The sequence below is a fragment of the Salmo salar genome, chromosome 17 (genome assembly GCF_965601325.2).
Source record: "Salmo salar chromosome 17, fSalSal1, whole genome shotgun sequence".
Classification (NCBI taxonomy): Eukaryota; Metazoa; Chordata; class Actinopteri; order Salmoniformes; family Salmonidae; genus Salmo; species Salmo salar.
Genome location: NC_138307.1, coordinates 22,323,279 through 22,349,962, shown reverse-complemented (window position 1 = coordinate 22,349,962; position 26,684 = coordinate 22,323,279). Strand labels below are relative to the sequence as shown.

Below are 26,684 nucleotides of genomic sequence, written 5' to 3'. Positions count from 1 at the left end.
CATGAACGCCGCGTGACGTTGGACAGCAATGGCATAACAGCGAGAATTGTATCAAAATAAGAGTCCTCATACAAACTACCTATCAATTTGAGCTTTTTTTATTGGACAGAATATGTACAATAGCCTACTAATACATTAAGTACAATAACTATAACTGAGGCATGTTGAGTTTTGCTTAAAATCATAAAGTCACATTCTTTTATTAGTGAGATTAGTGGTCAGTGGGCGCAGTTCAGTTGTGCAGCCGAGTTACTGGCTGATCATCATGGAATGATTGACAAGGGCCGGTTTCCATGTTTCCATTGTGTCACTCATCCAGTGAATGAATTTGCAGGAATGCCCTTTGCACCCAGGCCTGTGATCTGCAAGGAGAATAAAACACAGGCTGAATGAAACACACACACCCTAGTGGCGGTCAGTGCCGTTTAAGATTAGGGAGGACTATTTTTTATATTTATGAGCATGGCCTTATTTCTAATACAGCATATTGGATGACTGTCATTCATATTCCATTCACCCAGCTTAATGTAACCAATAGATTTAGGCTACTACATGATACAAAATGTTTCCCTATACCTATCATGAGGTTACTACAACCTAGCTAGTATATAAAAGTATGAAAATGTATGCACTCACTACTGTAAGTCACTCTGGATAAGAGTGTCGCTAAATTACAAAAAAGGTTTCTAACATAGGTCGAGAGACAAATTGGAGTAATCAAGGTGACAAACAGTGACACATTCACTCTGCATCTAGCTGATCTAGGTTGTAATCATAAGTTCAAAAAGTTGCAAACAAGAGTTTCTATTGGACAAAATAGCTAGGTTTATCCGTGTTTCGTTCTGTTTGCTTCCGTTTAAGAAAGGTGTTTCAACAGAATCGGCAGAATGAACACACCCCTGATCACCAGCACACGCAGTTCACTTTCATAGCAGCCACATACAAACGAGCAAAGTGATGATGCCATTTGTTAATTCCTTCTCGCATCTACGCACTCTCGTCCTCTCACCTTTTCCCTTCCCTTGTGGCCTTTAGTGCACAACACAACAGCTGTCTGTGACCAGGCAAAAAAAAACTTTCCAAGCCAAACCTTCATACCATAACCGCTACACACAGCCAACATTGTTGTCACCATATTAGCTAACCTCATAGTCAACATAGCTACTAGAACAAATGCGTTAGTAAACCTGCTACAATCACGCTGCAAGCAGTTACACTGGTGTGCCCCGGTGGCAATACATTTATAAAACCAAAAGCTTACCTTGACTTGGACGAGTTCCAGTGTTGGATAGCCTTAGCCAGCTAGCTAACATATGCCTACAGTAGCCCTCTCTCTCTCTCCCTCTTTTTCTCTTTGCTGCTTCTCCTTAATTTTTTAAGAAGTTAATTTGTTAAAAACTGTTCAATTATAATCTTTCTCTTTCACATTTTATGCACTGCAGTGCTAGCTAGCTGTAGCTTATGCTTTCAGTACTAGATTCATTCTCTGATCCTTTGATTGGGTGGACAACATGTCAGTTCTTGCTGTAAGAACTCTGATATGTTGGAGGTCCTCTGGAAGTCGTCATAATTACGAAAGGGGTTGAGAACCATGAACCTCCTAGGTTTTGTATTGAAGTCAATGTACTCAGAGGAGGATGGAAAATAGCTGTCCTCTGGCTACATCATGGTGCTACCACAGAGTGCTGTTCAGGCTACTGTAGACCATTACAAGACTGTGTTTTAATCAGTTATTTGGTCAAATGTGAATATATTCAGTATAGTTTTATACTTTTTTAATGTTTAACTCTTTTTTATTTTTCTGAAATTTACTGAGTAGGATGGTCCTCCCCTTCCTTCTCCGAGGAGCCTCCACTGACACACACACACACACACACACACACACACACACACACACACACACACACACACACACACACACACACACACACACACGTACCCTAAAGACACATCCTGCCTGCGGTTGCTTGGCCATGTCTGCCTCGTCCATTCCCTTACAGGCTGAGGTCACGTACAGATCTGAATAGTCTCTACCCCCGAAACAACATGATGTTGTCTTATCCACCGGTAGCTTCACTGTCTGCAAACGCACCCCTGAAAAGAGAGGGATCGAAGATGGAGAGAGGGAGAAAAGAGAGAGGGAGGCAGCAGAGAGAGAGATAGAGGGAGAGGGGACAGAGAGAGAAAGGGAGAGAGAGGGGACAGAGAGAGAGGGAGAGGGGGCAGAGAGAAGAAGAGGGGGCAGAGAGAGAGGGAGAGGTGGCAGAGAGATAGAGGGAGGGGCAGAGAGATAGAGGGAGAGGTGGCAGAGAGATAGAGGGAGGGGGCAGAGAGATAGAGGGAGGGGCAGAGAGAGAAAGGGAGAGAGAGGGAACAGAGAGAGAGGACAGAGAGAGAGGGAGAGGGGGCAGAGAGAGAGGGAGAGGGGACAGAGAGAGGGAGAGGGGGCAGAGAGATAGAGAGAGGGGGCAGAGAGATAGAGGGAGAGGACAGAGAGTGAGAAAAGGAAAGGGGGATTAGTGGTTTTTACCTTCATATTATAATATACTGTAACTGTTATGCTCTGACACACATAAGCAGGTACACACACCTGTCTGTGGGTCAATCTGAATCACTCTGCCTCCATTGTAGCAGGCAACCCAGAGTCTACCGTCTGCGTCAATACACATGCCATCAGGAATCCCCTCCCCCTCCTCCATCTTATACACCATCCGCCGGTTACCTACACACACACACACACACACACACACACACACACACACACACACACACACACACACACACACACACACACACACACACACACACACACACACACACACACACACACACACACACACACACCTATATTCACAAGGCTGTCGATTTAAGGTTTATGTGTGTGTGTGTGTGTGTGTGTGTGTGTGTGTGTGTGTGTGTGTGTGTGTGTGTGTGTGTGTGTGTGTGTGTGTGTGTGTGTGTGTGTGTGTGTGTGTGTGTGTCCCTCACTGATACTCCCGGTGTTGATGTCATAGTTGAAAGCTTCCACAGTGTAGGTGAGGCTGTCTATGTAGTAGAAGGTTTTGTGGTCCAGAGACCAGTCCAGACCGTTTGAGATGTCCACCTGGTCAAGTAATAAAAATAGCAACATAAAGGATAGCTTCTGTCTCTTTTCATCTAATACCTTATAGGATTAGTTGGTACTGTATATCTCACACTAACACGTAACTGTTTACGCTAGAAACATTCCACTTCCAGCCCCATGTATCACCTGATTGAAATGTTTGACTACAATGTGGTCCTTGTTCAGGGAGAACAGAGAACCCTGCTTCAGCTCTAGAACTGTAGGACGTTCCTCCATCGCCATGGTACCTGACAGAACACAGTTAACAGAACATGACATGGAACACAAAACAGATGCGGTAGAAGAGAGCTTGATGGATTAACGGATTGTCAAATGAATTGATCTATCAATCTCTACCTGCAAAGAGGCGTCCAGCAGGGTCCACCTTGCCGTCATTAAAGCGGTTGTTGGGTTTGTCTTCATCGATGACAGCGATGGTGGAGATGGACCTGGACTCCCAGTCCAGCGCTCCAAAACTCCGTCCCTCTCCGATCACATAGCCTCCAGACCGCCGAGGGACCGCACAGCCCACAAACTTCTCTGGGGGGAGGAGTGGGGATTGGGGGAAGAGAAGAGATGGAAAAGGTGAGGAGAGGGAGCAGGGAGAGGGTGCAGGGAGAGGGAGCAGGGAGAGGGTGCAGGGAGAGGGAGCAGGGAGAGGGTGCAGGGAGAGGGAGCAGGGAGCAGGGAGAGGGAGCAGGGAGAGGGAGCAGGGCGAGGGAGCAGGGAGAGGGAGCAGGGCGAGGGAGCAGGGAGAGGGAGCAGGGAGCAGGGAGCAGGGCGAGGGAGCAGGGAGAGGGAGCAGGGAGAGGGAGCAGGGCGAGGGAGCAGGGCGAGGGAGCAGGGCGAGGGAGCAGGGAGAGGGAGCAGGGCGAGGGAGCAGGGAGAGGGAGCAGGGTGAGGGAGCAGGGAGAGGGAGAAGGGCGAGGGAGCAGGGAGAGGGAGCAGGGAGAGGGAGCAGGGAGAGGGAGCAGGGCGAGGGAGCAGGGAGAGGGAGCAGGGAGAGGGAGCAGGGCGAGGGAGCAGGGAGAGGGAGCAGGGAGAGGGAGCAGGGTGAGGGAGCAGGGAGAGGGAGCAGGGCGAGGGAGCAGGGAGAGGGAGCAGGGGGAGGGAGCAGGGGGAGGGAGCAGGGCGAGGGAGCAGGGAGAGAGAGCAGGGAGAGGGAGCAGGGCGAGGGAGCAGGGAGAGGGAGCAGGGAGAGGGAGCAGGGCGAGGGAGCAGGGAGAGGGAGCAGGGCGAGGGAGCAGGGTGAGGGAGCAGGGAGAGGGAGAAGGGCGAGGGAGCAGGGAGAGGGAGCAGGGCGAGGGAGCAGGGAGAGGGAGCAGGGCGAGGGAGCAGGGCGAGGGAGCAGGGCGAGGGCCGGGGGGAGTTGGAACCAGGGAGGGTTGTAAAAATATAAATACAGAACATGACAGGAGTATAAGGTGTGCTGTTGCTACCTCATAGCCCAAACAACCTGCATGAAGAACAAACTGGATCTACAAAATAGAAGTTCAAAGAAAAATATATCTTTATTGAACCTTAGTGGTTATGACATGTTCACCTGGGGTCACAGCTGCCTTTCTGATTGGTTTACCTGTGGCCACTGTCTCTTTCTGATTGGTTGCTGAGTTCCAGCGGTGGATCTTCTGTCCTGATATGTCCACAAAGAGCAGAGTTCCTTCTTTCTCCTCCCACACCGGCCCTTCTCCGATCTCACACCTCTCTTTCACCACACACTCCACCTTCACAGATGACATGACTAAAGCCATTTGACACACACACACACACACACACACACACACACACACACACACACACACACACCACACACACACACACACACAGTTATACACAGTAGCCCAGGGGCATCATGCACCCCAAAAACCTGAGTGTAATATTCATATGTGTAAACATACTGAATTGTAATTGGATGCATTTTACCGCCATATCATACTACGCTATGATTGGTTAAGACCACCCAGGTGGTAAGGTCATCTTCCGTTGATCATGGTATGAGACACGTGAACATGCCAGTTATAGATCATGGTATGAGACACGTGAACATGCCAGTTATAGCTAGCTAATAAAGAGCCAGTTTAGAAATATCCTGTCGTACTGCATTTTATTATTTCGTACAAAGCGAGCAAAACAAGACACTGAGGGGGCACAAAGATCCGGGTCGTTTAGATTTACCACTAAAAGTATATCACTTTTGCAACAAACAGTCAAAATGAAGTCTAAAACATCTGGTTTCCCATAATCTTTTTTTTTTTTAAAGAAAGTTACTCTTAATATCCAGTAATGTACAAAACATTAAAAACACCTGCTCTTTCCATGACATAGACTGACCAGGTGAATCCAGGTAAAAGCTATGATCCCTTGTTAAATTCACTTCAAATCAGTGTAGATGATGGGGAGACAGGTTAAATAATGATTTTTAAGCCTTGAGACATGGATTGTGTATTTGTGCCAGTGAAAGAGTGAATGGGCAAGACAAAATATGTAAGTGCCTTTGAACAGGGAACTCTGCGAGTTATACACAGTAGCCTGCACAGCTGTTGAATTATCTCTACTTCACTCACTCTCATTTCTGTAAGTAGCCCCCATATAAATGACTGCACTACACCGATTTGTTTTTACTTTTAGCCAACTGTTGGCTAGGGCTAGGATACTATAACTTGCAACTTACACTCACTTGCAACTTTGTTTATGATTTCTCAGAAAACAACAACACATTGTACAGACAAGGCTACATTACCTGTTTTAAACACGGAAGTCGCTAGAAAAGCTTCTGAATCAGTGACAGCGAGTGTCTCGCCGCTGACAGGCAGACAAATAAACAGACCGCGTGACAGGCGCAGCCCCGCTCCCCCAGCCGTACCTCTATCTGAACTGAAGAAGCATGCGCAAATACACCAGACACGTTTGAGAGAATATACTTGGCCGACTCCTCTGCCAAGTTTGTGTGTGGAAGCGTCGTAAATTCGGACCATAAATTCCAATTTATACTGTAACATTTCACATGAATTTCCCCCATCATACAGTAGACCTGTAGTTACCGGTATAGCTGTTGAATGTCGTCTAGCAACATTTATGAACCTAATTTTCTGACCTGATGCTTTTACACAATAGCCTACATACAATATGCCCTGTTGATTGTTACAGAAAGCAACAGTAATTTAGAGTTTCTTGTTTTCTACAGCGGCCTAGTTCCCATAATGTTCCCCATAGGACACCAATCCCATTCCTGAGTACCAGTGTTCCTCTATCGTTTTGTAGCTCCTTTACAAAGGAATTCATTTATCCAATGATACAACATGAGACAACGGTCTGCAGTGTGTGAATAACACAAACATGGTTTCATTAATATGACAATCACATGATCTGGAGAGGAGAGTCAGTAACACCAGCAGTTTACAGCAGACAGTAAATGGGAGCAATCTGTGCTTCTCAATAGTCAAAAGTGGTGTCCGCACTTCTCTCACTTCCTTCATTTGAACAGATTTGAAAACACAGGATATACAATATGAATGCAATTCATTGCGAATTGAGATAATTTCACTGCATCTCTTGGCTAAAACAGACAGTCGAGAGGCACATTTCTTTCATGATTGGTAGTGCTGTTGATATCAGCTTGTCTAACCTGTGTGTGTGTGTGTGTGTGTGTTAGCTTGGAATGTCTTTCTTTCCCAAATCACTCCTTCCCCTCCAACCGTGCTAGAAGCAGGACATAGGCTGGAGCTGGGGTGAATAGTGGTTGACGGGTCACTTTTCAACAGCTACAGCTCTTAGTGCGTTTTTGATAGGGCTCACTTTTTTGACAGTGAGATATTTTGTGGTTTGAATAGGATTTCAGGAAGGTCACTTTTTGGCGGCAGTGGATCTGGCTCGGTTGAGTCTCTCCAGCAGGGCTCGGTCTGTGGTGGGAGAACAGCGGGACAGGACCGTGCTGATCTCTCCTTCACTCCTCCTCTCTATAGCTGCCTCGGCTGCCCCCTCCAGATCACTGACGAGAGAGGAGGGTAAAGAGAGAGGAAGTTTAGTTTCTGCACACTGACACACACACACACACACACGCACGCACGCACACGCACGCACACACACTCACCCTATGGCCAGGTGGGCTTTGACCTTTTGCTCTGGGGTCACCTTGGAAACATACTTTTTGGCCTCGTACTTATTGTGTTGTTTCACACACACCTCCACAAAGGGCTAAGAGAGAAAGAGAGAGGTTAGTTACGTAGCTAAAGTTGTATAAAGGTTATAAATGACCTGTCGAGTAGCCTATTGGATGAATAACATTGTATAAAGGTTGTATAAACAACATACTAGATAGCCGATGGGGGACTTCTTGCTCTTGGCAAATTTCTCCATCTCTTCCCAGTCATCCTTCTCTGCCAGAGCGGTCAGCTTCAGCCACCAGTACCTGACCACAGTGACATCATCAATAAAGGACTACACAGTGACGTCATCAATAAGGGACTACACAGTGACATCATCAATAAGGGACTATACAGTGACAGCAATGTGTAGTTTTATCTCATCTTGATTATTGTCCAGTCATATGGTCAGGTGCTGCAAGAAAGACCTAGTTAAGCTGCAGCTGGCCCAGAATAGAGCGGTACGTTTTGCTCTTCATTGTAATCAGAGGGCTGATATAAATACTATGCATGTCAGTCTCTCTTGGCTAAAAGTTGAGGAGAGCATAACTTCTTATTTTTATTAAAAAAACGGTCAAATTAGACCATGAAAATGTTCTCAAAGTGTTGTCTCATTACTATAGTGTTGTCTCATTACTATAGTGTTGTCTCATTACTATAGTGTTGTCTCATTACTATAGTGTTGTCTCATTACTATAGTGTTGTCTCATCGCTCTCTCTCTGGTTTTACACACAGCTCTGACACACACACTTACCCCACCTGACATGCCACCAGGGGTCTTTTCACAGTCCCCAGGTCCAGAACAAATTCAAGGAAACGTACAGTATTATACAGAGCCATGAGCGCATGGAACTCCCATCTCATATAAAACGCAAATGAAGAGCAAACCTGGTTTAAAAAAACAAGTAAAACAACACCTCACAGCACAACGCCTCTCCCCACGTGACCTACCTGTTGTATGTACTGACACGTGACCTACCTGTTGTATGTACTGACATGTGACCTACCAGTTGTGTGTACTGACATGTGACCTACCAGTTGCATGTACTGACATGTGACCTACCAGTTGTATGTACTGACATGTGACCTACCAGTTGTATGTACTGACATGTGACCTACCAGTTGTATGTACTGACATGTGACCTACCAGTTGTATGTACTGACATGTGACCTACCAGTTGTATGTACTGACATGTGACCTACCAGTTGTGTGTACTGACATGTGACCTACCAGTTGTGTGTACTGACATGTGACCTACCAGTTGTGTGTACTGACATGTGACCTACCAGTTGTATGTACTGACATGTGACCTACCAGTTGTATGTACTGACATGTGACCTACCAGTTGTATGTACTGACACGTGACCTACCAGTTGTATGTACTGACACGTGACCTACCAGTTGTATGTACTGACACGTGACCTACCAGTTGTATGTACTGACACGTGACCTACCAGTTGTATGTACTGACACGTGACCTACCAGTTGTATGTACTGACACGTGACCTACCAGTTGTATGTACTGACACGTGACCTACCAGTTGTATGTACTGACACGTGACCTACCAGTTGTATGTACTGACACGTGACCTACCAGTTGTATGTACTGACACGTGACCTACCGGTTGTATGTACTGACACGTGACCTACCGGTTGTATGTACTGACACGTGACCTACCGGTTGTATGTACTGACACGTGACCTACCTGTTGTATGTACTGACACGTGACCTACCGGTTGTGTGTACTGACACGTGACCTACCGGTTGTGTGTACTGACACGTGACCTACCGGTTGTATGTACTGGCATGTCACCTACCTGTTGTATGTACTGACATGTGACCTACCGGTTGTATGTACTGGCATGTGACCTACCGGTTGTATGTACTGGCATGTGACCTACCTGTTGTGTGTACTGACATGTGACCTACCGGTTGTGTGTACTGACATGTGACCTACCTGTTGTGTGTATGTACTGACATGTGACCTACCTGTTGTGTGTATGTACTGACATGTGACCTACCTGTTGTGTGTATGTACTGACATGTGACCTACCTGTTGTGTGTATGTACTGACATGTGACCTACCTGTTGTGTGTATGTACTGACATGTGACCTACCTGTTGTGTGTATGTACTGACATGTGACCTACCTGTTGTGTGTATGTACTGACATGTGACCTACCTGTTGTGTGTATGTACTGACATGTGACCTACCTGTTGTGTGTATGTACTGACATGTGACCTACCTGTTGTGTGTATGTACTGACATGTGACCTACCTGTTGTATGTACTGACATGTGACCTACCGGTTGTATGTACTGGCATGTGACCTACCGGTTGTGTGTACTGACATGTGACCTACCTGTTGTGTGTATGTACTGACATGTGACCTACCTGTTGTGTGTATGTACTGACATGTGACCTACCTGTTGTGTGTATGTACTGACATGTGACCTACCTGTTGTGTGTATGTACTGACATGTGACCTACCTGTTGTATGTACTGACATGTGACCTACCTGTTGTATGTACTGACATGTGACCTACCTGTTGTATGTACTGACATGTGACCTACCTGTTGTGTGTATGTACTGACATGTGACCTACCTGTTGTGTGTATGTACTGACATGTGACCTACCTGTTGTGTGTATGTACTGACATGTGACCTACCTGTTGTGTGTATGTACTGACATGTGACCTACCTGTTGTGTGTATGTACTGACACGTGACCTACCTGTTGTATGTATGTACTGACACGTGACCTACCTGTTGTATGTATGTACTGACACGTGACCTACCTGTTGTATGTCTGACCGTGACCACCGTGAGCGCCGTGACCCCGGTTGTATGTATGTACTGACACGTGACCTACCGGTTGTATGTATGTACTGACACGTGACCTACCGGTTGTATGTATGTACTGACATGTGACCTACCGGTTGTATGTATGTACTGACATGTGACCTACCGGTTGTGTGTATGTACTGACATGTGACCTACCTGTTGTGTGTATGTACTGACATGTGACCTACCTGTTGTGTGTATGTACTGACATGTGACCTACCTGTTGTGTGTATGTACTGACATGTGACCTACCGGTTGTGTGTATGTACTGACATGTGACCTACCGGTTGTGTGTACTGACATGTGACCTACTGGTTGTATGTATGTACTGACATGTGACCTACTGGTTGTATGTATGTACTGACATGTGACCTACCGGTTGTATGTATGTACTGACATGTGACCTACCGGTTGTATGTATGTACTGACATGTGACCTACCTGTTGTGTGTATGTACTGACATGTGACCTACCTGTTGTGTGTATGTACTGACATGTGACCTACCTGTTGTGTGTATGTACTGACATGTGACCTACCTGTTGTGTGTATGTACTGACATGTGACCTACCTGTTGTGTGTATGTACTGACATGTGACCTACCTGTTGTGTGTATGTACTGACATGTGACCTACCTGTTGTGTGTATGTACTGACATGTGACCTACCGGTTGTGTGTATGTACTGACATGTGACCTACCTGTTGTGTGTATGTACTGACATGTGACCTACCAGTTGTGTGTATGTACTGACATGTGACCTACCGGTTGTGTGTATGTACTGACATGTGACCTACCGGTTGTGTGTATGTACTGGCATGTGACCTACCCGTTGTGTGTATGTACTGGCATGTGACCTACCCGTTGTGTGTATGTACTGACATGTGACCTACCTGTTGTGTGTATGTACTGGCATGTGACCTACCGGTTGTGTGTATGTACTGACATGTGACCTACTGGTTGTGTGTATGTACTGACACGTGACCTACTGGTTGTGTGTATGTACTGACACGTGACCTACTGGTTGTGTGTATGTACTGACATGTGACCTACCTGTTGTGTGTATGTACTGACATGTATGTGTAACTGATAGATACACAGACTACATGTTCATGTTTTTAAATGTACACTACCGTTCAAAACTTTGGGGTCACTTAGAAATGTCCTAGTTTTTTAAAGAAAAGCACATTTTGTTGTCCATTAAAATAACATGAAATTTATCAGAAATACAGTGTAGACATTGTTAATGTTGTAAATTACTATTGTAGCTGGAAACGGCTGATTTTTTATGGAATATCTACATAGGCGAACAGAGGCCCATTATCAGCAACCATCACTCCTGTGTTCCAATGGCACATTGTGTTAGCAAATCCAAGTTTATCATTTTAAAAGGCTAATTGATCATTAGAAAACCCTTTTGTAATTATGTTAGCACAGCTGAAAACTGTTGTTCTGATTAAAGAAGCAATAAAACTGGCCTTCTTTAGACTATTTGAGTATCTGGAGCATCAGCATTTGTGGGTTCGATTACAGGCTCAAAATAGCCAGAAACAAAGAACGTTCTTCTGAAACTCGTCAGTCTATTCTTGTTCTGAGAAATGAAGGCTATTCCATGCAAGAAATTGCCAAGAAACTGAAGATCTCGTACAACGCTGTGTACTACTACCTTCACAGAACAGCGCAAACCGGCACTAACCAGAATAGAAAGAGATGCGGGAGGCCCAGGTGCACAACTGAGCAAGAGGACAAGTACATTAAAGTGTCTAGTTTGAGAAACAGACGCCTCACAAGTCCTCAACTGGCAGCTTCATTAAATAGTACCCGCAAAACACCAGTCTCAACGCCAACAGTGAAGAGACGACTCCGGGATGCTGGCCTTCTAGGCAGAGTTGCAAAGAAAAACCCTATCTCAGACTGCCCAATAAAAATGTAATATTAAGATTGGCAAAAGAACATAGACACTGGACAGAGGAACTCTGCCTGGAAGGCCAGCATCCCGGAGTCGCCTCTTCACTGTTGACGTTGAGACTGGTGTTTTGCGGTACTATTTAATGAAGCTGCCAGTAATGTCTTTTTCGTTGTGTCGGACCCCAGTATGGGATCCTAATAAAATCAAATCAAGAAGGGACTACACAGTGACATCATCGATAAGGTACTACACAGTGACGTGTTCAATATGCGACGACACAGTGACGATATGCCGCGTTCAAAACAACTGGGAACTCACAACTGGGAAATCTCTGACTTCTGAGCGTTCAAGATAACTGGGAACTCGGTGGTGGTGGGGGGGGGACAAGCTCCGAATCATTTTGAACGGTCATCCAACTCGGAAACTCTGGCAACTTTGTAGAACTCCAACATTCCGACCTGAAAATCACTGACATTATGATTTGACCTTGTTTTTTTCTCCAGAGTTCCCAGGTGTCTTGAAAGCAGCGTAACACACAGCCTTTACCTTTTGTCTGGTACTCTGAAGTCCCTGTAGAGCTGCTCAGCCTGCTTGTGGAAGTTGGAGGTGAGGAGGGCATGCAGAGTCTCCTGGAGAGACAGGCCCAGCAGAGCCTCTCCCTTCTCCTCATCCAGACGCCTCTGGAACCGTAGCAGCTTCATCTCCTCCTCTGTCGCCTGGGGCAGACAGAGACAGAGACAGAGAGAGAGAGAGAGAGACAGAGAGAGAGACAGACACAGAGACAGAGACAGAGAGAACTATAATAATGAGACAACATTTTGAGAACATTGTTATGATCTAATATACATGTTCATTTTTGGTCCAAAGTGCTAATGCTATTCAGAGCCTGGTGAGACCAAATATGCACTTAAAACTGTCTGGGTCTCACCTTGGCTGCAAACTCGTTCTTGGCCTTGTTGTACTCGTCCACAGCACTCTGCAGCAGAGACAGGCGAGCCTCCAGCTTCTTCTCCTTGTAACTGGCCTTGACGTAGAAGTTACCCAGCTCCTGATGGTCATCATCTTGGTTGAACAGATCCTTCAGTGTGTCCTGTTCCTGGTGCTTACAGAACTAACACACACACACAGATTAAACCACATGTTGTGTGTGTACCTGTGTCTATACCTGCCGGTAGAGGCTGAGTTGTGTGTGTGTGTGTGTGTGTGTCTGTGTGTGTGTGTGTACCTGTGTCTATACCTGCCGGTAGAGGCTTAGTTGTGTGTGTGTGTGTGTGTGTGTGTGTGTGTGTGTGTGTGTGTGTGTGTGTGTGTGTGTGTGTCTATACCTGCCGGTAGAGGCTTAGTTGTGTGTGTGTGTGTGTCTATACCTGCCGGTAGAGCCTGAGTTGTGTGTGTGTGTGTGTGTGTGTGTGTGTGTGTGTGTGTGTGTGTGTGTCTATACCTGCCGGTAGAGGCTGAGTTGTGTGTGTGTGTGTATATCTGTGTCTATACCTGCCGGTAGAGGCTGAGTTGTGTGTGTGTGTCTATACCTGCCGGTAGAGGCTGAGTTGTGTGTGTGTGTGTGTGTGTGTGTGTCTATACCTGCCGGTAGAGGCTGAGTTGTGTGTGTGTGTGTGTGTGTGTGTGTGTGTGTGTGTCTATACCTGCCGGTAGAGGCTGAGTTGTGTGTGTGTGTGTGTGTGTGTGTGTCTATACCTGCCGGTAGAGGCTGAGTTGTGTGTGTGTGTGTGTGTGTGTGTGTGTGTGTGTGTGTGTGTGTGTGTGTGTGTGTGTGTGTGTGTGTGTGTGTGTGTGTGTCTATACCTGCCGGTAGAGGCTGAGTTGTGTGTGTGTGTGTGTGTGTGTGTCTATACCTGCCGGTAGAGGCTGAGTTGTGTGTGTGTGTGTGTGTGTGTGTGTGTGTGTGTGTGTGTGTCTATACCTGCCGGTAGAGGCTGAGTTGTGTGTGTGTGTGTGTGTGTGTGTGTGTGTGTGTGTGTGTGTGTGTGTGTGTGTGTGTGTGTGTGTGTGTGTGTGTGTGTGTGTGTGTCTATACCTGCCGGTAGAGGCTGAGTTGTGTGTGTGTGTGTGTGTGTGTGTCTATACCTGCCGGTAGAGGCTGAGTTGTGTGTGTGTGTGTGTGTGTGTGTGTGTGTGTCTATACCTGCCGGTAGAGGCTGAGTTGTGTGTGTGTGTGTGTGTGTGTGTGTGTGTGTGTGTGTGTGTGTGTGTGTGTGTCTATACCTGCCGGTAGAGGCTGAGTTGTGTGTGTGTGTGTGTCTATACCTGCCGGTAGAGGCTGAGTTGTGTGTGTGTGTGTGTGTGTGTGTGTGTGTGTCTATACCTGCCGGTAGAGGCTGAGTTGTGTGTGTGTGTGTGTGTGTGTGTGTGTGTGTGTGTGTGTGTGTGTGTGTGTGTGTGTGTGTGTGTGTGTGTGTGTGTCTATACCTGCCGGTAGAGGCTGAGTTGTGTGTGTGTGTGTGTGTGTGTGTGTGTGTGTGTGTGTGTGTGTCTATACCTGCCGGTAGAGGCTGAGTTGTGTGTGTGTGTGTGTGTGTGTGTGTGTGTGTGTGTCTGTGTGTCTATACCTGCCGGTAGAGGCTCAGGGCTACTGGTTGGTTTCTGAGCGTCATGAAGAAGTCTCCTCTGTTCATCTCATTCTTCAGGTATGTCACCACCGTGTAAACCAGGTCTGTATCTCCACTCTCTATAGCTTTACTCAGGGCCAGTTGACTCCTCTTCATCTTCAGTAGTAGGGGGACCTGCTCCCCAGAACGAGGCTCAAACTCCAACAACTACACCCAGAGAGAGGGGGGAGGCAGAGGGAAAGAGAGGAGAGAGGGTGGTGGGAGAGGGAAAGAGAGGAGAGAGGGTGGTGGGAGAGGGAAAGAGAGGAGAGAGGGTGGTGGGAGAGGGAAAGAGAGGAGAGAGGGTGGTGGGAGAAGGAAAGAGAGGAGAGAGGGTGGTGGGAGAGGGAAAGAGAGGAGAGAGGGTGGTGGGAGAGGGAAAGAGAGGAGAGAGGGTGGTGGGAGAGGGAAAGAGAGGAGAGAGGGTGGTGGGAGAGGGAAAGAGAGGAGAGAGGGTGGTGGGAGAGGGAAAGAGAGGAGAGAGGGTGGTGGGAGAGGGAAAGAGAGGAGAGAGGGTGGTGGGAGAGGGAAAGAGAGGAGAGAGGGTGGTGGGAGAGGGAAAGAGAGGAGAGAGGGTGGTGGGAGAGGGAAAAAGAGGAGAGAGGGTGGTGGGAGAGGGAAAAAGAGGAGAGAGGGTGGTGGGAAAGGGAAAGAGAGGAGAGAGGGTGGTGGGAGAGGGAAAGAGAGGAGAGAGGGTGGTGGGAGAGGGAAAGAGAGGAGAGAGGGTGGTGGGAGAGGGAAAGAGAGGGTGGTGGGAGAGGGAAAGAGAGGAGAGAGGGTGGTGGGAGAGGGAAAGAGAGGAGAGAGGGTGGTGGGAGAGGGAAAGAGAGGAGAGAGGGTCGTGGGAGAGGGAAAGAGAGGAGAGAGGGTGGTGGGAGAGGGAAAGAGAGGGTGGTGGGAGAGGGAAAGAGAGGGTGGTGGGAGAGGGAAAGAGAGGAGAGAGGGTGGTGGGAGAGGGAAAGAGAGGAGAGAGGGTGGTGGGAGAGGGAAAGAGGGGAGAGAGGGTGGTGGGAGAGGGAAAGAGAGGAGAGAGGGTGGTGGGAGAGGGAAAGAGAGGGTGGTGGGAGAAGGAAAGAGAGGAGAGAGGGTGGTGGGAAAGGGAAAGAGAGGAGAGAGGGTGGTGGGAGAGGGAAAGAGAGGAGAGAGGGTGGTGGGAGAGGGAAAGAGAGGAGAGAGGGTGGTGGGAGAGGGAAAGAGAGGGTGGTGGGAGAGGGAAAGAGAGGAGAGAGGGTGGTGGGAGAGGGAAAGAGAGGAGAGAGGGTGGTGGGAGAGGGAAAGAGAGGAGAGAGGGTGGTGGGAGAGGGAAAGAGAGGAGAGAGGGTGGTGGGAGAGGGAAAGAGAGGAGAGAGGGTCGTGGGAGAGGGAAAGAGAGGAGAGAGGGTGGTGGGAGAGGGAAAGAGAGGAGAGAGGGTGGTGGGAGAGGGAAAGAGAGGAGAGAGGGTGGTGGGAGAGGGAAAGAGAGGAGAGAGGGTGGTGGGAGAGGGAAAGAGAGGAGAGAGGGTGGTGGGAGAGGGAAAGAGAGGAGAGAGGGTGGTGGGAGAGGGAAAGAGAGGGTGGTGGGAGAAGGAAAGAGAGGAGAGAGGGTGGTGGGAAAGGGAAAGAGAGGAGAGAGGGTGGTGGGAGAGGGAAAGAGAGGAGAGAGGGTGGTGGGAGAGGGAAAGAGAGGAGAGAGGGTGGTGGGAGAGGGAAAGAGAGGAGAGAGGGTGGTGGGAGAGGGAAAGAGAGGAGAGAGGGTGGTGGGAGAGGGAAAGAGAGGAGAGAGGGTGGTGGGAGAGGGAAAGAGGGGAGAGAGGGTGGTGACAGAGGGAAAGAGAGGGTGGTGACAGAGGGAAAGAGAGGAGAGAGGGTGGTGACAGAGGGAAAGAGAGGAGAGAGGGTGGTGGGAGAGGGAAAGAGAGGAGAGAGGGTGGTGACAGAGGGAAAGAGAGGGTGGTGACAGAGGGAAAGAGAGGAGAGAGGGTGGTGGGAGGGAATGAGAGGAGAGAGGGTGGTGGGAGGGAAAGAGAGGAGAGAGGGTGGTGGGAAAGGGAAAGAGAGGAGAGAGGGTGGTGACAGAGGGAAAGAGAGGGTGGTGACAGAGGGAAAGAGTGGGTGGTGACAGAGGGAAAGAGTGGGTGGTGACAGAGGGAAAGAGGGTGATGGGAGAGGGAAAGAGAAGAGGGTGGTGGGAGAGAGGGTGGTGACAGAGGGAAAGAGAGGGTGGTGACAGAGGGAAAGAGAGGGTGGTGACAGAGGGAAAGAGAGGGTGGTGACAGAGGGAAAGAGTGGGTGGTGGGAGAGGGAAAGAGGGTGATGGGAGAGGGAAAGAGAGGAGAGAGGGTGGTGGGAGAGGGAAAGAGGGTGATGGGAGAGGGAAAGAGAGGAGAGAGGGTGGTGGGAGAGGGAAAGAGGGTGATGGGAGAGGGAAAGAGAGGGTGGTGACAGAGGGAAAGAGAGGGTGGTGACAGAGGGAAAGAGAGGAGAGAGGGTGGTGGGAGAGGGAAAGAGAGGAGAGAGGGTGGTGGGAGAGGGAAAGAGAGGAGAGAGGGTGGTGGGAGAGGGAAAGAGAGGAGAGAGGGTGGTGGGAGAGGGAAAGAGAGCGTGGTGGGAAAGGGAAAGAGAGGAGAGAGGGTGGTGGGAGAGGGAAAGAGAGGAGAGAGGGTGGTGGGAGAGGGAAAGAGAGGAGAGAGGGTGGTGGGAGAAGGAAAGAGGGTGATGGGAGAGGGAAAGAGAGGGTGGTGACAGAGGGAAAGAGACGAGAGGGGGAAAGTATTGCCACGGTAACATTCCCAATGATAAACCTCAGTGAACATGTTCAATCCATCCAATGATGTCTTTTGGATTGCCTCTTTAATCACTCTCTCTTGTGTTGGAAGCACGTGAGGCTAGGGTGTGGCTGTCCCTTGACAGTCAATTCAGGCCTGCTGGTGTGTGTGTGTGTGTGTGTGTGTGTGTGTAGTACCTTGATGGCCAGTTCCGTCCTGCCACACTCATATGCTCTGGCAGCGATCTCAGAGTAGGAGATTCCTGCTGCCTCACCCAGCTTCACACTGACAGCATGTGCTATGGACTCATCAGGCTCTTCTTTCTGCTGGACCTGAGACAGACACACCTTTCATTTAAATCTCAAGAGATACAGCACTTTTTGATTTTCTATATTTTTGATACTGAATGTCATCAGATCTTCAACCAAAACCTAATATTAGATAAAAGGAACCTGAGTACACATATAACTCCAAAAATATATTTATTTTTTTCATTAACAAAGTTATGTAACACCCAATGCCCCTGTGTAAAAAAGTAATTTCCCCCTTACACTCAATAACTGGTTGTGCCACCTTTAGCTGCAATGACTGCAACCAAACGCTTCCTGTAGTTGTTGATCAGTCTCTCACGTCACTGTGGAGGAATTTTGGTCCACTCTTCCATACAGAACTGCTGTAACTTGTGGGTTTTAAGCATGAACTGCTTGTTTCAAGTCCTGCCACAACATCTCAATTGGGATTAGGTCTGGACTTTGACTAGGCCATTCCAAAACTTCAAATGTGTTGCTTTTTTAGCCATTTTCATGTAGACTTGATTGTGCGTTTGGATCATTGTCTTGCTGCATGACCCAGCTGCACTTCAGCTTCAGCTCACAGACGGATGGCCTGACATTCTCCTGTAGAATTCCCTGATACAGAGCAGAATTCATGGCTCCTTCTATTAAGGCAAGTCATCCAGGTCCTGAGGCAGCAAAGCATCCCAAACCATCACACTACCACCACCATGCTTGTCCGTTGCTATGAGGTTCTTACTGTGAAATGCAGTGTTTGATTTTCGGCAGACATAATGTGACCCATGTCGTCCAAAAAGTTGACTCAAGTTTGACAAAAAGCACCTGGATGATCATCAAGACTCTTGGAAGAATGTTCTATGGACAGATGAGTCAAAAGTATCACTTTTTTGGTCAAAGTTCAGACCTAATCCCAACTGAGATGTTGTGGCGGGACTTGAAACAAGCAGTTCATGCTTAAAAACCCACAACTGTCACTGAGTTACAGCAGTTCTGTATGGAAGAGTGGGAAAGAATACCTCCACAGCGACGTGAGAGACTGATCAACAACTACAGGAAGCATTTGGTTGCAGTCATTGCAGCTAAAGGTGGCACAACCAGTTATTGAGTGTAAGGGGGAAATTACTTTTTCACACAGGGGCATTGGGTGTTACATAACTTTGTTAATGAACAATGTCATTGTGTTATTTGTTCATTCAGGTTCTCTTTATCTAATATTAGGTTTTGGTTGAAGATCTGATAAGATTCAGTATCAAATATATGCAAAAGTAGAGAACATTTTAATGGGGGCAAATACTTTTTCACAGCACTGTACCTGTTAGAGCATGTTAAGAACATACATGCAGTAAAACCAGCCCGTCCGTCTCACCTTGCAGCAGGCCCAGTGTTTGAGAACTCTGCTGACTCCCTGGTACTCTGGTGTCTTCAGATAGCGACAGATCTCAATGGCCAGGGGATACAGCTTACGGTACACCAACCTGTTTAACATGCATGCACAGAGAGTAAACACACACACACACACCGAGTAAACACACACACACACACACCTGGGGTGTTACCTGTCAATGAGGACCTGAACAGTCATCTGTTTGTACTGTGTGTGTGTGAGTGGGATCCCCACAGTGTAGTCTCGGACAGAGTTGAGAACTTTCAGGTCTCGACACATACTGACAAACGGCTCTGGTGGGTAGTTACTGAGAAAACACTTCCCAAAGGACGCAGCCTAGAGGGAGGGAGAGAGGGTGAGGGAGGGAGAGAGGAATAGAGTGGGGGAGAAAAACATGATTATCTGTGGAGTGACTCATTTTGATCTTGTGATCTTCAACTTAACATGCAGGAATAGATGAGAAAGAGAGAGAAGTGAGAGAGAGAGACAGGGAGAGAAAGAGAGCAAGGTAGAGAGAGATAGTGTGTCTTACCCTGAGCAGTGTTTTCTGGGTCTCTGGTTCATGTTCATACCCAGCAGCCTCCACACACTGTCTCACCGCTTCCCCCAACACACTCTGTTCCTTTATCTCTCTCAGGTACTCATCTGCCTTCTGACTGGACTTCTACACACACACACACACACACACACACACACACACACACACACACACACACACGTCACGCAAAACCATCTCCTCCGATACATGTATCCAGTAAAGTGAAAAGCTCTTACAGTCACACGGCCAGGCACAGACACGTACCTCCCAGACACAGACACGTACCTCCCAGGCACAGACACGTACCTCCCAGGCACAGACACGTACCTCCCAGGCGCAGACACACGTACCTCCCAGGCGCAGACACACGTACCTCCCAGACACACGTACCTCCCAGGCAGACACGCGTACCTCCCAGACAGACACGCGTACCTCCCAGACAGACACGCGTACCTCCCAGACACGCGTACCTCCCAGACACACGTACCTCCCACACACGTACCTCCCAGACATATGTACCTCCCAGGCACACGTACCTCCCAGACACACGTACCTCCCAGGCACAGACACGCGTACCTCCCAGACACAGACACACGTACCACCCAGACACACGTACCTCCCAGACATACGTACCTCCCAGACACACGTACCTCCCAGGCACAGACACGCGTACCTCCCAGACACAGACACGCGTACCTCCCAGACACAGACACGCGTACCTCCCAGACACAGACACGCGTACCTCCCAGACACAGACACGCGTACCTCCCAGACACAGACACGCGTACCTCCCAGACATGTACCTCCCAGACACGTACCTCCCAGACACGTACCTCCCAGACACGTACCTCCCAGGCACAGAGACACGTACCTCCCGGGCACAGAGACACGTACCTCCCGGGCACAGAGACACGTACCTCCCGGGCACAGAGACACGTACCTCCCGGGCACAGAGACACGTACCTCCCAGACACAGACACACGTACCTCCCAGACACAGACACACGTACCTCCCAGACACAGACACGCGTACCTCCCAGACACAGACACGCGTACCTCCCAGACACAGACACGCGTACCTCCCAGACACAGACACGCGTACCTCCCAGACACAGACACGCGTACCTCCCAGACACAGACACGCGTACCTCCCAGACACAGGCACGCGTACCTCCCAGACACAGGCACGCGTACCTCCCAGACACAGGCACGCGTACCTCCCAGACACAGGCACGCGTACCTCCCAGACACAGGCACGCGTACCTCCCAGACACAGACACGTACCTCCCAGACACAGACACGTACCTCCCAGACACAGACACGTACCTCCCAGACACAGACACGTACCTCCCAGACACAGACACGTACCTCCCAGACACAGACACGTACCTCCCAGACACACGTACCTCCCAGACACACGTACCTCCCAGACACGCGTACCTCCCAGGCACAGACACGCGTACCTCCCAGGCACAGACACGCGTACCTCCCAGACACGCGTACCTCCCAGACACGCGTACCTCCCAGGCAGACACGCGTACCTCCCAGACACGCGTACCTCCCAGACACAGACACACGTACCTCCCAGGCACGCGTACCTCCCAGACACAGACACACGTACCTCCCAGACACACGTACCTCCCAGACATACGTACCTCCCAGACATACGTACCTCCCAGACACGCGTACCTCCCAGGCACAGACACGCGTACCTCCCAGACACAGACACGCGTACCTCCCAGACACGCGTACCTCCCAGACACGCGTACCTCCCAGACACGCGTACCTCCCAGACACAGACACGCGTACCTCCCAGACACAGACACGCGTACCTCCCAGACACAGACACGCGTACCTCCCAGACATGTACCTCCCAGACACGTACCTCCCAGGCACAGAGACACGTACCTCCCAGGCACAGAGACACGTACCTCCCAGGCACAGAGACACGTACCTCCCAGGCACAGAGACACGTACCTCCCAGGCACAGAGACACGTACCTCCCAGGCACAGAGACACGTACCTCCCAGACACAGACACACGTACCTCCCAGACACAGACACACGTACCTCCCAGACACACGTACCTCCCAGACACACGTACCTCCCAGACACAGACACGCGTACCTCCCAGGCACGCGTACCTCCCAGACACGCGTACCTCCCAGACACAGGCACGCGTACCTCCCAGACACAGGCACGCGTACCTCCCAGACACAGACACGTACCTCCCAGACACAGACACGTACCTCCCAGACACAGACACGTACCTCCCAGACACAGACACGTACCTCCCAGACACAGACACGTACCTCCCAGACACAGACACGTACCTCCCAGACACAGACACGTACCTCCCAGACACAGACACGTACCTCGTACTCCTTGTGTGCCTCCAGTAGTAAAGCTCCAGGAGCCATGGAGGCAATTTTAAAGATGTCCTGGCAGGCCGAGGGCACCTCCTGCAGAAGCTCATGCCTGGACCCTCCTACGATCCTCACTCCATCCAGCTCTGCTACACACACACTCTCCTCATCCAGAGTGTATCTAAACACTGGTTAAGGCTCCATGAGAGGGCACACATTTGGATGAGTGGCAGATTTTTATTATGCTTGTGTTGATGTCTGTGAGCAGAATTGCTAACTGTACATTTTATGTCATATTGCTAATTGTAACTTGAACAGTAACAAACCAACAGGAACAATCTAGCTGAGCAAACAGGAACTAGCTAGCTGAGCTAACAGGAACTAGCTAGCTGAGCTAACAGGAACTAGCTAGCTGAGCTAACAGGAACTAGCTAGCTGAGCTAACTTGCATAACTGCTGTGAGCTGAAAGATACTGGATGGTGTCTGTACACTCTCCGGCCACCAGTAGGAGCCTGTCCCACATGATGACCACAGAGGGCTGCTGGCTCTTTGGCCTTCTGCACCAGACCATCTGTTTAGGGGGGGTCCTCACCTTGGTGTCCACCTCACTCAGCTTGTCCTGGGGAACAAACAACAGTCAGTAGCAGACTACCATAATACACATCTACATTAGACATGTCAGTAGAAGCCACGGCCCTGTATATCAGACTATGTAACTTGACCAGGAAAAAACTCTTGGCCCAAAATGGTCAGCACTCCCCACACCAGAGCTATTTACACTATACGGCTGCCTGGCAACCTAGATAACCTGTGATAAGACTGGGAATGCCTGGATGGGTTGAGGACCACTGGTGTGTATAGATAATACATGGATAATAGTGGAAGCTAGCCACATCGTGGAGCCATACAGTATGAGGGATAGTAATCCATGTTACCTTGAGGTTGGCTGAGCCCATCCACAGGTGTCCAGAGTCTGTGAACAGAGCCAGGTACTTATAGCTGAATGACACAGCCATGTTCACAATGCTACAGGCCTGGGGAGAGAGGCCTGGAGGGGTCTGGAACACACACACACACACACACACACACACACACACACACACACACACACACACACACACACACACACACACACACACACACACACACACACACACACACCACACACACACACACACACACACACACACACACACACACGGTTAGAGGTGAGAGAGCAAGGATGATTAGACACAGTAATGAATAAGTTGTGTGTGTTTGTCTCACCACAGGGGTGCAGGATGTGTTGTCCAGTATGTAGAGGTCAGCTCCGTTGGCCAGCAGCACTTTGGTCTGTCTGTCCTGAGTCAGCACTGCCCAGCAGGAGGGTGCCCCCTGGAGGCCTGGAGGAACAACACACCAATTAATCAATTAAATAGTGAGAAATGTCTCCATTCATTTGGAATTGAGGACTGACAGGATTTCACATACACACATGTACACATACCTGGGACTTCCGGGAGTCTCCTTAGCTTCAGGTCGTCAATGTTCGTGGCCAGGGTGAAGCGTGAGGCTCCCGTTACTATGGCGACACCGGTTCCGTAGGGCGAGTGGAACACCTTGGCTTCCAGCACCTGGTTTTGAACCACCTCCTGTCAAAGACACACACGTCAGGTGGATGATCATGTTTTTAGCATGTTGTTTGTGTTATGTGTGCTCACGTTGCCCATGCTGAAGTGTCTTTTGAAGGCACCAAACAGGTCATAGATGAGGACAGTGCCATCCTCCTGGATACACAGCAGGTCATCACACACCGTCCAACCCAGCTGTCTCACTGGGCCACTCTTCCACTGGAGAAACGAGAGGGACGTAGGGAAGGAGAAAGGGAGGGACAGAAAGAGAAAGGGTGACTAAGTGTGTGTGTGTATGTGTGTGTGTGTGTGTGTGTGTGTGTGTGTGTGTGTGTGTGTGTGTGTGTGGTGTGTGTGTGTGTGTGTGTATACCGGGAAGCTGGCCATGTTTGCGCCCGAGGAGGAGTAGATCTCCAGCTGGGGCCGTGCGCTGGAGGAAGGCCTCTGTGGCTGTCTTAGGAGAGCTGAGAGAGAGATGGTGATGAAGGGAAATAGATGGAGGGAGGGATAGACAGATGGAGAGAGAAACATGCTTCTTTAATTAGATATGTGGTTAGAATACACATGTTGTATATTAGAAATATTTTGCAACGATGTGAATTTATCCACATTGTGCAAGTGATTCTCTCTGCTCCATCATATCTGTGTGTGTACTCACCGATCGGTCCCCCGTATGGGGCTGCTGCCACCAGGCATTCCTTGAGCCCATCTCTCAAGCTCCATCCCATCTCATACAGCTCGATCTTCCTGTAGAATGGACGGACACGGACACGGACACACACACACACACACACACACACACACACACACACACACACACACACACACACACACACACACACACACACACACACACACACACACACACACACACACACACACACACACACACACACACACACACACACACACCCACACGACAGAGTCAACCTAAATATGAAATATATCCATCTAGCTAACGTTAGCATTTTGCAAAGATTCTGGTCATGTGAGCAAGCTAACATAACTAGCTAGCTAAAATCTGCTTACCTGTAAAACGCTTCGCCGAGCGGATTCCAGTTTGCCGTTATAAATGCCATTCTTCACCCCGTAAATTATAACCCTGGCATATGGTGTGTATAACTAATCTGGTGGGGTGTGTATTTGTTATTGTTTAGATTCGCCTGTCATCTGACGTTTTGTCGAGAGCAGCCTAGTTCCGGATTTTCTTCTTCTCTTTACGACGGCGGAGGAAACCCGCTCATTACCGCCAGTAACTGGTAGGAGACCGCAGTTTGTGTTTAGCCACTGATAGGACAATGAGACAAATATTTCACCGGATGTATAAATGTGAAGCATCCTGTTGGTGTTTCCAAGTGCCAAGTGTTGCCAAGTGTCCGGCAGTGGGAGAAGCTGGAACGAGATGCATTTTGTCCGAAATTCTGCAAGTTTTCTCTTCGATGAAACATTTGATCTCAATACAGTTTTCTGTTGTCAAAACTATAATCTGTTACGAACATAGTGGACAAAGTTTTGTAGATTTTACCCTTGGCTAAAGTTGAGAAAAAAATGGCATTGTTTAAAAGGAGTGCAAAGGCGAATTGAGTTCCCGAACGTAACTATTCAAATGTATGCTACAACGCGCCAATAGGATCTCGCTAAATCGGGCTTGGCTCTACCCATCTCCTTGCTTGCTCTGCGCACTATGACTCATTTGTTCCCATTTCAAATGACGGGCTGTGGTCAATCTTTGGTTTAGATCTTAATTTAGTAGAGCAAAGCAAAAATCTAAACTCTAAACCAGTGGTCGCCAACCAGTGGACTGGTTGATCTTCAAGGCATTCCTAGTCGATCATGAAACATTTCCGTAGAAAAGGCAATGATAACGGCTTACACTCTTTTTTTCCCTTTAAAAAAAAAAACGTGCTGTTGGCAGTAGGTGCACTTAATTCAGAAGCCCTGCGCACCGGATGAGAAAGTGGTCCCATTTTTTATAATTTCATGAAAAGACAAACTTCACCTACCCGAGTTATGTGGCTAAATCGAGTGTGCCTACTGTGCTGGCCAATCGGATAGCTCAAATCACTGTGACTACAGCTTCCACGACCAATGCCACAGCAAAGTTTGATACTAGCCAATGTAAGATTTCATCACTTTTAAGACAATGACCAGAGACTTTCAGAGAATACAGCAAAGAGCTGCTGTTTTTATGACAGTTTTTATTCAACACTACTACAAAACATGATTTTCCCTACTTCCACTGGTGCTGCAGCTGCAATGAATGAGTAGCCAAGTGAATCGATAGCCCTGTGTTTTTATTATTATTAGCTGCTCCTCATGTCTATTTTAATATCAAGGAATGTTTCACTTTCTCTGGTCATAGGAACAACATGAATTTGTGCATGAGGCAGATGTGGTGTGACTCGAGTTTCACCATCAGGTGGAAGACGGTGTCCCCTCTCTGGTCAGACTCACTGGAGGAAAAGAAGGAGAGCGCAGGGACCGTGAGAGGCGGACCCTCTGCTGCTCTCTCCCTCCCTTCGCTGAGACGAATGCAGTGTTCAAAACTGTGAAATCTCAGAATTCTGACTTCTGTGGGTCTCAGACTTCTGTTTTACCTCTAATCTGTTTTACCTAATCTCAGGCATCCGACTTCACTACTGGAAACTCGGGGAAAAAAATGACCAAGAAAAATTGCTCACACCCTGATCAGTTTCACCTGTCCTCGTTATTGTCTCCACCCCCTCCAGGTGTTGCTTGTTTTCCCCAGTGTATTTATCCCTGTGTTTCCTGTCTTTCTGTGCCAGTTCATCTTGTATGTTTCCAAGGCAACCAGCGTTTTTCCCGTTCTCCTGCTTTTTGCATTATCCTTTTTCTAGTCCTCCCGGTTTTGACCCTTGCCTGTTTCTGGACTTTGTACCCGCCTGCCTGACCATTCTGCCTGCCTTGACCACGAGCCTGTCTGCCACTCTGTACCTCCTGGACTCTGATCTGGTTTTGACCTTTTTGCCTGTCCATGACCATTCTCTTGCCTAACCCTTTGGTTTAATAAACATTGTAAGACTCCAACCACCTGCCTCCTGTGTCTGCGTTTGGGTCTCGCCTTGATACAGAGCTTTGAACAGGCCAACATTTGGCTATCTACTGGACAGGTTACGATAGCCTGTTAC

At 48.8% G+C, this 26,684-nt stretch overlaps 2 protein-coding genes across 2 annotated transcripts; both read right to left on the bottom strand.

The window, feature by feature from the left end:
- Positions 1–82: 82 nt before the first annotated feature.
- LOC123723644 (regucalcin) lies at positions 83–6,102 on the bottom strand. Its single transcript, XM_045699304.2, has 8 exons — positions 5,844–6,102; positions 4,680–4,844; positions 3,461–3,643; positions 3,251–3,351; positions 2,989–3,103; positions 2,591–2,722; positions 1,940–2,094; positions 83–362 (listed from the first exon to the last, which is right to left on the bottom strand). The coding sequence occupies exons 1-8, from the start codon at positions 6,100–6,102 to the stop codon at positions 312–314; spliced, it is 1,161 nt and encodes a 386-aa protein (XP_045555260.1). The 3' UTR covers positions 83–311.
- LOC106592068 (vacuolar protein sorting-associated protein 16 homolog) lies at positions 5,191–25,207 on the bottom strand. Its single transcript, XM_045699303.2, has 19 exons — positions 24,565–25,207; positions 24,194–24,282; positions 23,908–23,999; positions 23,626–23,754; positions 23,412–23,556; positions 23,192–23,307; positions 22,861–22,983; positions 22,399–22,544; positions 21,934–22,105; positions 19,555–19,686; positions 19,195–19,358; positions 19,005–19,113; positions 17,543–17,677; positions 14,563–14,769; positions 12,924–13,106; positions 12,542–12,711; positions 7,415–7,511; positions 7,194–7,297; positions 5,191–7,091 (listed from the first exon to the last, which is right to left on the bottom strand). The coding sequence occupies exons 1-19, from the start codon at positions 24,612–24,614 to the stop codon at positions 6,947–6,949; spliced, it is 2,508 nt and encodes an 835-aa protein (XP_045555259.2). The 5' UTR covers positions 24,615–25,207; the 3' UTR covers positions 5,191–6,946.
- Positions 25,208–26,684: the final 1,477 nt, after the last annotated feature.